We start from the raw sequence: 13,613 nt of genomic DNA on the forward strand, positions 1-13,613 counted from the left end.
CCTAGTCGGAATTTTAAACGTTTTTAGACGGTTTAGGCGTTTACAATATGAACATTATATATATGATATTATATGTAAAATTATATAAAAATATATGTTAGAAGAAATAAATAATAATAAATCATAAACTAAAATTAATAAAAATACATTTCTTTAATTTAGATTAATAACATATAAACATTTATAAATATTTATCTGAATATAAAACTTAAAATTTTAAATATATGTAGTTAAAAATAAAACATACATTAAAATAAAAATTTTGTGATTTTAGGCGGTCTAAGCGGTCGTCTAGGCGTCTGCTGAGCGCCTAGCGCCTAGACGGCGCCTAAACGGCGCCTAAACGGCCGCCTAGACCGCTTTCTTGAACACTGCTTCTACCTCATCAGAAAGAGATATTTTACTTGAGCCAGAGGAAAGAAAGACATCTTAATTTCTTCTCTGTTCTTGAAAGATAAAACTTATATCCAACACATTCTTTGTTCTCACTCAATTTCTTATCCATGTCGGAGATAGTGGAGCCTATCCTTATCTCCGCGAATGATCTAGGAGTTCAAGTGATCAAAGCAGCGGACGAAGCAACCATCTTCAAGAAGGAGTGCGACGAGGTCAAGATCAAGGTACAGAAGCTCTTAGAACTGCTTGAGAAGACGTTTAACGCTAGCTCCAACCTCTGCGAATTTCCGACCCACTACGTCATCTCGAAAGCAGAGAATGTGCTTCACAAGTCTCTCTCTTTGTTCAACAAGTGCACGCCAAAACTAAGGAATCGTTGTTAATCGTCCGCGTTTCCACTTTCCCAGAGATGCTGACTGGGCTTGAAAGATCCATCAGTGATGTCTTGTGGCTTCTCAAAGTCTCCACTCCTCCGGAAGATGGTGAACGAGAGTTGCTTGGTCTCCCAGCATCCGCCATGAACGACCCAATCCTGTTCATGGTCTACGAACTTATGGCGATTCTCTACACGGGAACAACTGATGAGTCCTGTGAAGCAGCTACGTCGATGAGAACACTGGCCAGTGAGAACCCTAGATACGCAGAGATCATGATCCGGAATGGATTGTGTTCCGTATTCGTTAAGATTCTGAAACACGGGTCGATGAGGGCTCAAGCAGAGGTGGCTTGTACCATATCAGTGTTGGTTGAGAGCTTCCCCGAGAGCCAAAACGTTTTTGCACAATACGACGTGATTCAGCTCCTGTTAAGCCTTTTGGTGGCTGGGAAGACTCCGGAGCTGGAAGGCTCCTCGCACGTGAAGGCAATGGCAGCAAAAGCTCTGAGTGAGCTGGCCAAAGGAAATTCTACTATCTGCAAAAGCATCACCGATTCAAAAAGGTTCTTGCGTTTTGCAGATTTGATTCAGATAGAAGACAGAGAAGTTAAATACAACTCTGTGATGATATTACTAGAGATCACTGCTGTGGCAGAGCAAAACTATGGCTTGAGACGTTCAGCTTTTAACTTCAAATCTCTCGTTTTCAAGGCCATTGTTAATCAGATTCATAAACTCATTGAAGAAAATGGAGATACGGTTCTACTTATACCATACATCAGATTAATTGGGAGCCTTGCACGAGCATTTCGAGCGTCTGATACACTAATGGTTGAGAAATTAGTGAAGCTCCTTGGCCATCAAGATTCCAAGGTTTTAAAAGAAGCAGTTGTAGCAGTCACTAAATTCGTTACCCCGTGTAATTACTTGCACAAAGATCATTCAAAAGCAGTAGTAGAAGCTGGAGGAGCAAGGAAACTTGTTGACCTATGTTACCTTGGTTGTGAGATTCGGATTCCAGCTTTAGAGCTTCTGCTCTGCATTGCATTAGATGTACCAGACAATGAAGAAGTCATGAAAGCGTTGGAATGGGCTCCCAAGTCATAAATGAATTTGTGAAGTACGTTATTATGCACCGAAAGCTTCAAAAGTGTGGATCCAAGTTTCTTAGCAGAATGTTCTGTTAAACCAAAAAAAAGCGGAAACAAAGAGAGAAGGCTAGAACAAGAACGTCTCCATTGTTAAATTACAAAAAGAAACAAATTATTCTGTCAAACAAAAAATATACTAATCAGAGAGAGGATTCTCAAGTTCGAGAGAGAAAGGAGAGGCTTTTACACACAACAACAACAACAATCTTCTACATGTCTATATATCTTATTATACTCATATAGTTACAACATATAGAAATCACGCCTTTATGGGTTTATATAAGTAATATTTATATTCTTCAAAGTAGACTTAGCTTGTTCCATAGTCCAATAACTCCCACCTGAACGGTTGAAACACATAGAGTACTTCCGGACAACTCTTGAAGAGAAGTGCCACGCAGACGCACACAGCAGCAATCGCCACCATCGACAACATAGCCGGTCTGTACGCTACAGACCTACGTGCTGTCCCATACACCAGTTTATGGTCACAGAGCTTGCATGGAAGCTCGTTAATCTGTGTGATCTCCAAGGCGGAAGTCACTGGACCTGACTTTGGTTCTTTCTGCTCTCTGTCTGCGAAAGAAACAGGGATGTTGACCACAACGTGATCTTCAGTTGCTGACTTTTTATTGATCTTGCGTTGAATCAAGTGGATGTATGAGAAGTGGCCGCGTAAGCGTGCATAGTCTTCTGGTGTGAAGCCTGTGCTGTCTCGAGATGTCTTCCACGCTTTAATCCCCACCTGAAACAGATGCAAAAAGACAAGCGTTTAGCTCAGAGAACCAAATTTCATGACCGAAAAAAAAGGAGGGAAAATAAAAGTCACCATTGCAGGGTCTTCTGTTAGGGCATCCAACACATCTTCTGAACCGTCTTTACCGGCTGCAATATGAAGAGGTGTTAAACCGGCTGGACCAGCAGCATCGGGTCTAAACAAGCTGTTCCTTTGCTGCTTTGGAACGTATCTCAAAAGCATTTCAACCAAGGGCCTAGAGTTTTTCCTCACGGCTCTGTGAAGAAGGCACAATTCAGATAGTGTGGCATTCGACGAGGAAGAAAAATCACCAACAGCTCCATCAAAAAACATGTTTAATAGCTTTCTGATCACAGCACACCACTCTCGATCCACTGAGAACTCGATTAGCCACTGGAATCGTATTAATGGGAAAACGTCTGGATTTGGATCTGATTCCCCAAGCTTACTTCTGTGAAGAAGCCAACCGATTTCATGAATGAAGTCCATAGCTTCCTTAGCAGAATCAGTTCCAGTGAACTCTAAAGTGGTTTCAAGTATACGGATTTCAGAACAAACATCATCGTCTTCAACCACTAAGAAAGGGAAGAAGCTGCTGCTGAGTCCTTGGTCTTCAATCTGGAACAATCATCAAGCAAGCTATGAGTCTCATGAATAAACATGAATCAATGACCAGAGTAGAAATACAGAAAGTGCTCACCTCCATGAATCCTCGACCACTAGTTATAGGGATATCACAAGAAAAGTTGACACACTCAACATTCCCATTATTCTCCTTGAGATCATCCTCCTCCTCGTGTGCTGTTTCCTGAATCAAGTATTTTCCTTCTACAGCACAAAGTAACCTGTGAAAAAGATTGAAAGACAATTAGGCGTCAAGGAAGAAGAAAAAGAAGACAAGAAAAGCCAAAATTCTAAAGAAAACAAAACCTTGTGCCACGTCGACGGAGATTGATGCCTTTAACCGTAAACTGAGCTTTTCCCGTTGCAGCTACAGCAAGCGGTTTAACGCTAATGATGTGGCTATAATCATGACTTTTAAGAGGTAAGGAAGTGTCGACAACAACCTGACCTGCAACCCCAGGATTGACGATAAATACTCAGAAATCCAGAGAAGTATGCACAAGGTGAAAGTATACTCAAAACTAACCGTTATATACAAATGCAAGTTGGTTTTGAACCCTAACATAAATCCATCCAGTTGTCCACAAGGGATCATCAGAGAGATCTAGAAGCTTCCTTAAGCTAAAACCAAGATCGTCTGACAGCTGCCAAGTAAAAAAATAAAAAGAATACACCTTCAGGAGTCTGGAACTTTACAGAAGACCAGGTGAAATGACAAAAAGAAGTTATAAAGTAAGCTTACTTCTTCCCAAGCAGTTTCAGCTTGACGAAGATAAATTGTCAATACGATACAGCCAGGCCTAATGTAGCTCTCCATGTCAGTTGGACTATGCGATAACCAGTCAAGAATCTGAATATCGTGAAATCAACACATCAATATAACTTCCAACATCACAAAGTAAGAAACTTGAGTTCTCAAGCAGAACAGTACCTGTCCACGCAAGACAACAGGAAAATCGTTTGGTTCTTTCCCAAATAGTTTGAACACAATCCGGCCTGTGCGCATCTGAGATGGAGTAAAAAGAAGAAGAAAAAAAAAAGAGAATGTTACAGCAGATTATCAGGAGCAGGTATATATATAGATCCAGAAATAATGGATGAGGTAAGAGATATATACCTGAGCATCTTCACTGGAACTTGACGGTGACTGGTCAGATGCTGAATCTGAATTCCTACTTGTCTGAGGTGGACTAGACTGATGTATCCACGAAGGATAATCAAGAGAACTGGTTGCTGGATTCGTAGGAGGAGGAGATCTTTCAATATCTGTATCATCTGAATCTATATAGATATCATTCAAATCAAAATCATTCATCTTGACTTGTTTTTCTGATCTGTTCTCGGTAGCTGTCCCATTTGCATACAATTCTTGCCGAGGAATTTCAGGTACGTTTACTGAAAGTTGCTTTGAATCCTCTTGAGGAGCTCCCTCAATTGCAAGTAAACCCGAGTTTCCAATATTTAAGGAACCTTGAGATCCTCCTTGCAGAAGAAGTTCAACTAAGTTTTTCCCTAATTGTTCACCAGCATGGCTTACAAGGCTCTTCAGAAGATGAGACATCAAATCTTGATCACCGGTATGGTCAGATCGAGTAGCTGCAAGGTATAGAAATTTAGCAGCTGATACAAAACACTTCAAAGACTAATCTAGGTAGGTATCAGAGTAAACACCATACTATGCATATTGGAGAGTATCTTCAAAAGACTAATCAAGAGATAATTGCTTGACTGATCATCACTAGGATTGCCGTTGGCGCCAGGTTCAGGATTTGTTTTCCTCCTACGTTTATTATGCCCAGCCAAACGTCTACGACAACTTCTCTTTCCTTCATCAAACTCCTGAAGAACATGGAACCTGAAAGATAGAAAGAAACAAAGTTGATTCATTTATTTATTGTTTAATTATCACATCAGGTTTCTAGAGGTTTAGAAAGACACGCATACCTACTACATTGCTGACAAAACCGCTGCATGATACCTCCGACAATAGCACTAGTAGCCTTAGAATGCATCTCACACACCTTATGACGTCTATGATAATCCTTAACTCTACTAAGATCAGCTTCACAGTTTTCCACCTGACAAGCAGCACGATTAGTCACACCTCCTGCTCCTCCTCCTCCGAATTTAGTCTTCTTAGCAGCACAACTCCCTTCTCTTTCACCATTAAGATCACAACCATTGTCTCCAAGCTTCAAAGTAAGACCTTTACCACCACCATTATGGTCTCCTTCTATGGCAACAGCTCTCCTTTTCTTCTCAACTTCTCTTGTACTTCGCACCATTAACTCACTGTTGTTCCCTTCATCAGAGCAAGAAGAGGAGCTATTGGACGAGTTCCCTAAAGGGAAAAACTGACGTCCCGTAGTTTCGGTAGCAACACCACCAGGAGGATTCAAATGAGTAGCCACAAAGAGATCACCATCCCATTTCCAATCGTTCAGATCCCACTCGACACTCTTTTTACCAACAGACCTTAGATCCACAGCTCTAAACCCATAGAAATGTTGTTGAGGCTCACCTTCAATTCTAGCTTCCATGACAGATAGTTTTCTTCTACTCTCCAAAGATCAAATTCAGAACTTAAGATAAGAAATACAACAAAAACCCAATTGATCTTTTCTGTAGATCGAAAAAAAAGCAAACTTTAAGGAACCCAATTCCTAATCAATCTCGATTCTTTTCACACAAAAAAAAAAAAAAAAAAACCTAAAAAGAAACAAAGTGACAGATCCATGAATTCCAATTAACCGGAACACAGACGCCCATAACCCAACAAAATCAAAGACCTTTCTCCATACATAAAAAGACCTCTTAATAAGCCCCCCTATAAATTAATTAAATCCTTATATGTAACTGACCTGTTCAAACAACACTGAATCAACAATATACAAAAGGAAACTAACTACAGCTGGAGAGAGACATCTTCAAAGAGCCACTGGCGATGAAGAAGAATAGAAGAAAAAGAAGAAGATGATGTGAATCTGCGTTTGTGGCGTGATGGAGAAGAGTATGTATGGTAATGGTGTGATGGTATGGTAGTAGTACAACACCAAAAAAAAGAAAAGAAAAGTTAGGGGAGAGAAAGAAAGAGTGAGAGAGAGAGAGAAGAAACCAAACAAAAAGACGTAGGAGAGAGAGAGAGAGAGAGAGAGAGAACCAATTTAGTACATAAAAATTTAATTGTAAGGAAAAACAAAAAAAAACAAAAAAAAAATAGTGGTGGTGGGGACCAGTTCTAAATAAAATAATATTAAAATTGAGACTTTTGTCTATCTCTCTCTCTTTGGCCATGTGAAGCAGTGTACTTACTAAACTTACCCTACAAACAATTTTCCCCCCCCCTCACTCACGGTAGTCCATAATCCCCTGTTTCGCGGTACACGGGACTTAGAGAGAGAGAGGGTTTTGATTGTCTGTGTTGTGATCTACGATGAGGCTGCCAGTACTCAGCTAAGAGAGAGAGAGAGAGAAAAAACGGGTGTTTCCGCGACTAGTGAACGACCGCAGTGATCGCTACTACTAGTTGACAAAGAAAGTGTCGGTGGTGTTGTGTTGTGTTGTGTATTTGTAAACGCGCCTTTGACTTTTTGACTCATAACCAAACAAAACATTGGGTCAACCTTTCGGTCTCCAATGTCGTCATTATGGTCTGGGCTTTCTTGGCCCACTCTCACTATTTGGCCCACTTACTATTATTATTACTATCCCATTTTCAACTATTTTTTAATTATAAAAATTACTGCATTTTCTTTTGTTGTGTTAATTTAATAAGGTGGGATATTAAACAAACAAACAAATGTATATAATGTAATCGAATTTTGTTAGTGCAAGAGAGAGACCGACCAGTCACATGATAAAAAAAATACTAGTATAACGAAAGAATCCAATGCGCCACGTCTTCCGTGTTCCTCGTCTTTGGTTAGCTTTAGAATCTCAATGGATCTAATTCCCGTTTCTTAATCCTCATCCTTAAAGTATATTTATATTATCCCACGTTTTTTTTTCATAACCATGAATGACGCTGATAATAAATTATTTGGTTGTACTATGTCAGTGTGAGATATATATACTGAATTGAATTAGGAACCGAATAAATAGACAATAATCATTGCACTAAAATAATCATGCCCATATTTTGTTCACATGCACGACAACGACTCCAAATATGGACTCCAAATAATCATGTTCATATTTTGTTCGAGAGCGAATCATGGTGTTCTTTTTTCTTTGTTGCTGATTACATTATCTCAACACTTAATCAAATGATATTCTAACATCTTTCTTGAACCTTATAATGAATGATTAGCCGTTTCAATATTTACTTGGATTTCTTTTTTAATTTGTTCTCTTTTATATTTATGAGAATTATGTGATTTTAATTTGTTAATTACGTAATTTTAATTTGTTGATTTGTTAATTTGTTAATATATTTAATCTCTTTATTAATTTGTTCTCTTTTTTAATTGTTGCAGTTATTGATATGCAGTTATTGTTGCAATTTTAATTTATTGATATGCATCGTCAATAACTGCTACATGAATTACACCATTATTCACTTCCGAACCAAAGCAATGGATGATATTCTTTGATGCTCATATGTGATGGAGACTCTGTTCTTGTTGATAAACCTTGTCAGTATTTTCAGAGTATGGCGTCTTCTTGATACATGAAGGGTGGACATCTAATGATCCTTCCACAACATTTGGACCCACTTTATTTTCTGTTAATATAAATTAATTAGAAAAAAATTAATCTTGTTTTTTTTTCCAACCAAATTTAATAAGAAAATGGCACAAACTATAAATAAACACAAAAGTACTGGCTTTTAAGTAATATTCAAAATTTGATGTATTGTTAGTAAAACTGATTTCAAATGTACTATTATAGTAGTAATAAGACAATTTTTATGTATTTATTATAGGTAATTTCTCATAATTAACAGAAAAATACTATAAAGAAACTGAAAAATGATTTGCAATTATTATATCTCGTATCATATACTGTATGTTTTTTATAATGCAAAATTAGTAGCTATCAATCAAAAAGAAAAAAAAAAAAAAACTGAAATAATTCCAACTACCACCAACGGGAAGATAAAACGGGTCGATGAAAGACGGCCGGCGGCGCAATTCACGCCGTTGCTTTTTTTTATATCTTTATCAGACGATAATTCCGGAATTTTATTATTCTCCAATTTCATTCGACTTTATAAATAAAAATAAAAATGACGTGGCAATCTGGTCGTTGGGTTTAGGTTCTTGTCATTAATAATAATTATCTAAAACGGTGTTTTGTAATGACACGGTGTCAAAGTGACAGCGTTGAAACTCCCTTCCCAGTCAAAAGTTGGGAGAGCTAATCCTCTCTACTTTATTCCACCACCTCTTTTAATTATAAATGTAATCTCTCCCCTATAATTGCGTTAAAGAGCTCAAAAGATTTGTCTCACTGTTCGTTCTCTTCTTCGCTGGTTTCACATAATTCTCTTCTTCTTCTTCATAACCTCTCTCTCACATTTCCTCCTTTTCACTCTTACTGATTCGTCTTCTGTACTTGAATTATCGCCGCAAGGTATAACCTTTTTTTCTTGTTTCTTTCTTTCAGATTATTTTGATTTCCGTTGTTCTGTTCTAGATTTCATCATCTGAACTATATTAGTAGTGATGATTTCACCAGATTTTTGGGTTTTTGCTAATGTGGTTAATGTAGTAGCCATATTTTATGATTTACTACTTCTTGTTGACTTATGGCTAATTTCGTTTCTGGAAGATGCTGCTAGGGGGGGCTTTTAAGCTGTTTTACTTGTGTGCTGTTTTCACATACATAACTTAATTCTCTTTTAAATGTGTGTCAATTCCAAATAGCTGCAGATTTTTATAGAAATTATTATGAGTTGTTTCGGCTGTTGCGAGGAAGATGATATGCATAAAGCTATTATGGTGGCCACCACAACACTGCCAAACACTTTCCAGGTGTAATTTCTCTTTCTGTTTTTTTTACTTCCTTCCATATAAAAAAAAAATTGGATCTTACTTAGCAAAAATCAAAACTTTCAGTTCAGTATCAAGTCCCCTTGTTTTGGTTTCCCTGTTTATGATCATGTGAGATTGGTCTCTTTATTAAAAAAAAAAAGCTTTGGTTTTGGTGTGCAGGAAATGATGCAGCCTCTGAAACTGCACAAAAGGGCGCTCCAATTGTGAAGGTGCAGCCTATTGAAGTACCTACTATCCCTGTTAGTGAACTCAAGGAATCAACAAATGACTTTGGTTCCACTTCTCTCATCGGTGAAGGTTCCTTTGGAAGAGTATATTATGGAGTTTTGAACAATGATCAGCCTGCAGCTATTAAAAAGTTGGATTCTAACAAACAGCCTGACAATGAGTTCCTTGCCCAGGTTTGATAAGTTAGTTTACTGGATTTACTAAGCTATTCTTGTTTTCTGAATTTTGGAACTGAAGTTGGGAAATTTGAACTGCTTGTGCAGGTTTCCATGGTTTCTAGGCTGAAACATGATAACTTTGTTCAACTTCTTGGCTACTGTGTTGACGGGAATTCACGGATACTTGCTTATGAGTTTGCCAAAAATGGATCTCTTCATGATATTCTTCATGGTACAGTTTTGCTTAATCACTAACTTGTCCACACACCCACTTCTAGGACCAATGTTCGTGTGGGGATTACTTAACTTTAACATCTTACGATGATTCCTCAGGGAGAAAAGGTGTGAAGGGAGCACAGCCAGGCCCTGTCTTGTCTTGGTATCAACGAGTGAAAATTGCAGTTGGAGCTGCAAGAGGGCTTGAGTATTTGCATGAAAAAGCAAACCCTCACATCATTCACCGCGACATTAAATCCAGCAATGTCCTGCTCTTTGAAGAAGATGTTGCCAAAATTGCTGACTTTGATCTCTCTAATCAAGCTCCTGATATGGCAGCTCGCCTTCATTCCACCCGTGTTCTTGGAACTTTCGGTTATCATGCCCCTGAGTAAGTTTGGTGGGAGTTTCTTGTCAAAACATATATTGTGTGATGAGCTAGCTACCAAGTCTCAACAAATGCTCTTCCCTGTTCTTTACAGATATGCAATGACCGGACAACTAAATGCCAAGAGTGATGTCTACAGCTTCGGGGTTGTCTTACTAGAACTTCTTACAGGCCGAAAGCCTGTTGATCATAGATTACCTAGAGGCCAACAGAGTTTAGTCACATGGGTACTTATTTCTCTTAATCTTACACATCTTTTTAATTATCCTCGTGTAGCAAGATTATGTAAACTGTTACTTATATGTATCAGGCTACACCTAAACTGAGCGAAGACAAGGTTAAACAATGCGTTGATGCAAGACTTGGTGGCGATTACCCTCCAAAAGCTGTTGCTAAGGTATATTTTAAAAAAACGAACCAAACTTATTCATGATATCAAATTGCGGTAACGTTTTAGAATGCATTCTTCTTTAACATCAAGTGTGTGGTGATGTTGAAAACGCAGTTAGCCGCGGTTGCTGCGTTGTGTGTGCAATATGAAGCGGATTTTAGGCCGAATATGAGTATTGTTGTCAAAGCTCTTCAACCTCTGTTGAATGCTCGAGCTGTAGTTGCTCCAGGCGAAGGAGTACATTAGCTAGCCGCCACACCACTTTCTCTGCCGTCTCAGCTTTTCTCATCTTACTGAATATTTTGGTTTACATATATATACACACACCAACCAAAACTTAATGTGCATAGAAATCTTTGTATTGTTTATTTTTTATTATTTTGGTCAAAGAAAAATCCGTTACCGTAATTTGGATTCTTGTTGACTGCTTAATTAACAAGAATCACATCATTTATATATTCTTTCATTTAAATCTGTCTGTTGTAATGTAAATTAACAAGAATCAAAACGTATTGTTTTGCAAACAAGCCCATCAATAATTGTCTATGTTACCATAGTTATATTTCTTATATTAGTAGTATAAGTATTTGTTATCTACTTTTCAAAGATGTATTACATATTATAAATTTATAATGTTACCTAAATTCGTAACAAAAATAGGATTAGTGTCTCAGTGGCAGAAATCTTCGAAAAAAGGATCATGATGGCATGTCCACAGATAATTAAAAACCGCCAAAATTCACTCATTATCATCCATTCGTATTTGAAAATTAGTCAAAACCAAAAAAAAAAGACATCCAAATTTAGAAAAAAAACCATAATAAATCTTTATATATATATATATACGTAACCTTTCATCTTCCTTTTTCTACCTATTCCTTTCCAATCCACGTCCAAAAAAACAGAAAAAACAAAAAAAAATGAACACTCCAATAAAACTCGCCTTTCTCATTCTCTGCATCTCCCTCACCGCAACCGCATTCATAGTTCCAGAAAAACGCGACGCCGTTACACCAGAACACCTAAAGGCCGTCGATGGAATCTGCAGCGTTGTGCAAGACAAACGTCTATGTAGCATTACCCTAAGAGGCGTCCCAAGCAATGATCCAGCCGTTTTGGTCCGTTACTTAGCCACGGCCGCTGAAACGTCCGTTAAAAAGGGTTTGAAGTTCCTCGCCGGGATCAAACCTAAATACAAAGGAAACGCCTTTGCCACAACTTGCATCACCGGCTGTGAAAAACAGCTACACAACGCCTTGGAAGACTTTGCAGATTTCTGGAAAGCCGCAGGAAAAAACTTATCGAGCATGGCTGACAACTACTTCACATGTAAGAAGAAGATGACTTCTATCTTCACTTACCATTCCACTTGTCTCGATGATATTTACGACAAGACGTTACACAAAGTGGTCGAAGGAGGGATTGGGCTTGGGAAAAGAATGAGTGGTGAGTCAGTGGATGTGTTCGCTGGAATGGGCAAAGTCTTTAACACTTTCAACATTAAGACAAAACTTAACCAGCAAGATACCGATGCCTTGCTCCCACCACCATTGTCCTTTTATTACTATTGATTTTATTTATCAATATAATATTCTATATCTTCAAAAAAAAAAAATGTATAGCTTCCGTCGATGGTGATGAATAATTTGCATCGATTGGGGTTTTCAGATGTTTTAGGAATCTTGTAACCAAAGGTTCCTTTTGATGTATGTTTGTAATTAATATGTTATGGATTATAATCATGTATGGACCTCGTGATTGGAAAGGATATGGAAAAGATGTGGTTATATATCCAATAATAAAAACTTAATTTAACAACGTATTTGGTGAATTGTATTTTATTTTATCTGTATATACTTTTTATTTATACTTTGTGTTAATTTTTTTTTCACTGATGATGTTCCACATTTTTACTTGAACTTTTGAAATGGCTACATATATGATATATCTTTAAGGAAAAAAAACAAGGCATGAAAAAATTGATTCCCGGCCCGCATTATTCAGTGACAACAAAATTTGTTAACTGTTGCTAATTAGTTTCATTTTGAGTTTAGCATACAAACATCTTCCTCAGGCGAAGTTGGATAACATTTCCGCGCTAATTATATATACGTTTGTTGATACAATAATCTTTTTTTATGATTTCTTTGTAGTATATATACTCTTTCTATTGTTTTTTGTTTAGTATGCAAAATATGTAGTCAGCACGTTACGAGATGGTGGTTTTTTGGGTGCATACGTGGTCTAAGTATAAACTGACAAACTGAATTGGTATGGTTTAACTATAGTACTAGAGCTCATTTTATAACAGTAAGTTTTGAAGAAGGTTCTGAATATTTATAATTTAATTAGTTGAAGTATATGTGTGGTCTATTCATATTTTATACTGCAGACTAGCTAGTACTTAATCAATCAAATGGAATTGAAAAGAGCATATATACTTAACTGATATGTAGTGTAATCAGGCTGTTTCCTAACTAAGTTTACAAGGATTTTATGTAATTTGATTTTAATTTTAAAAATCCCATAAATTTTGTTTGGTTGGTCTGACCTGGGTCAGTCGATTTTTCGGTTTAAGACCGATGATCACCACAGTCCACAACCAGCCCCGTTTTAAACTAATATGGGATCTCTGTCAAAATTTTAAAAAACCTAAAAACCTTTAATAAATTTTTTTTTTTGAAAAAATTGGACCCGAGAATTTTTTTAATATTTGCCAAAGTCGCCATTTGCTCTATATCAAAAATTTTCCATTCATGAATACCGATCAAATACCGATTAAGTTATATATCTCTCTTCATTATTTTTAAAACGGAAATTAATGATTATATATCTTTTTAGTTTATTTTGTGTCAATACACCACACCTTCTAAACAGGGGACGTACGCCAAATTTACACTGCGGTGAACAATTTTAATCCTCACAATTAAGC

The 13,613-nt window shown here is 37.3% G+C and overlaps 4 protein-coding genes across 4 annotated transcripts; 3 read left to right on the top strand and 1 right to left on the bottom strand.

The window, feature by feature from the left end:
* The first annotated feature begins 805 nt into the window (after positions 1-805).
* LOC147946431 (uncharacterized) lies at positions 806-1,907 on the top strand. The gene has a single exon (XM_087512149.1). The coding sequence runs from the start codon at positions 806-808 to the stop codon at positions 1,877-1,879; it is 1,074 nt and encodes a 357-aa protein (XP_087368275.1). The 3' UTR covers positions 1,880-1,907.
* An 84-nt stretch (positions 1,908-1,991) lies between these two features.
* Positions 1,992-6,844, bottom strand: LOC104783295 (squamosa promoter-binding-like protein 1). The gene is made up of 10 exons (XM_087512147.1): positions 5,249-6,844; positions 4,981-5,159; positions 4,422-4,900; positions 4,236-4,310; positions 4,047-4,154; positions 3,831-3,948; positions 3,611-3,752; positions 3,381-3,525; positions 2,753-3,298; positions 1,992-2,668 (listed from the first exon to the last, which is right to left on the bottom strand). The coding sequence occupies exons 1-10, from the start codon at positions 5,842-5,844 to the stop codon at positions 2,234-2,236; spliced, it is 2,823 nt and encodes a 940-aa protein (XP_087368273.1). The 5' UTR covers positions 5,845-6,844; the 3' UTR covers positions 1,992-2,233.
* Positions 6,845-9,173: 2,329 nt separating this feature from the next.
* Positions 9,174-11,153, top strand: LOC104783294 (protein CYTOSOLIC ABA RECEPTOR KINASE 3). The gene is given in 7 exon segments (XM_087512148.1): positions 9,174-9,238; positions 9,241-9,279; positions 9,460-9,701; positions 9,792-9,918; positions 10,020-10,293; positions 10,385-10,517; positions 10,601-11,153. Coding segments are annotated over 7 exon segments (1,185 nt in total). The 5' UTR covers positions 9,174-9,195; the 3' UTR covers positions 10,928-11,153.
* A 380-nt stretch (positions 11,154-11,533) lies between these two features.
* Positions 11,534-12,503, top strand: LOC104783293 (putative pectinesterase/pectinesterase inhibitor). The gene has a single exon (XM_010508427.3). It carries the CDS (start codon positions 11,602-11,604, stop codon positions 12,250-12,252), a length of 651 nt encoding a protein of 216 aa, XP_010506729.2. The 5' UTR covers positions 11,534-11,601; the 3' UTR covers positions 12,253-12,503.
* The last annotated feature ends 1,110 nt before the right edge of the window (positions 12,504-13,613 follow it).

This window comes from Camelina sativa, chromosome 4 (genome assembly GCF_030686135.1).
Source record: "Camelina sativa cultivar CO46 ecotype springtype chromosome 4, ASM3068613v1".
NCBI lineage: Eukaryota > Viridiplantae > Streptophyta > Magnoliopsida > Brassicales > Brassicaceae > Camelina > Camelina sativa.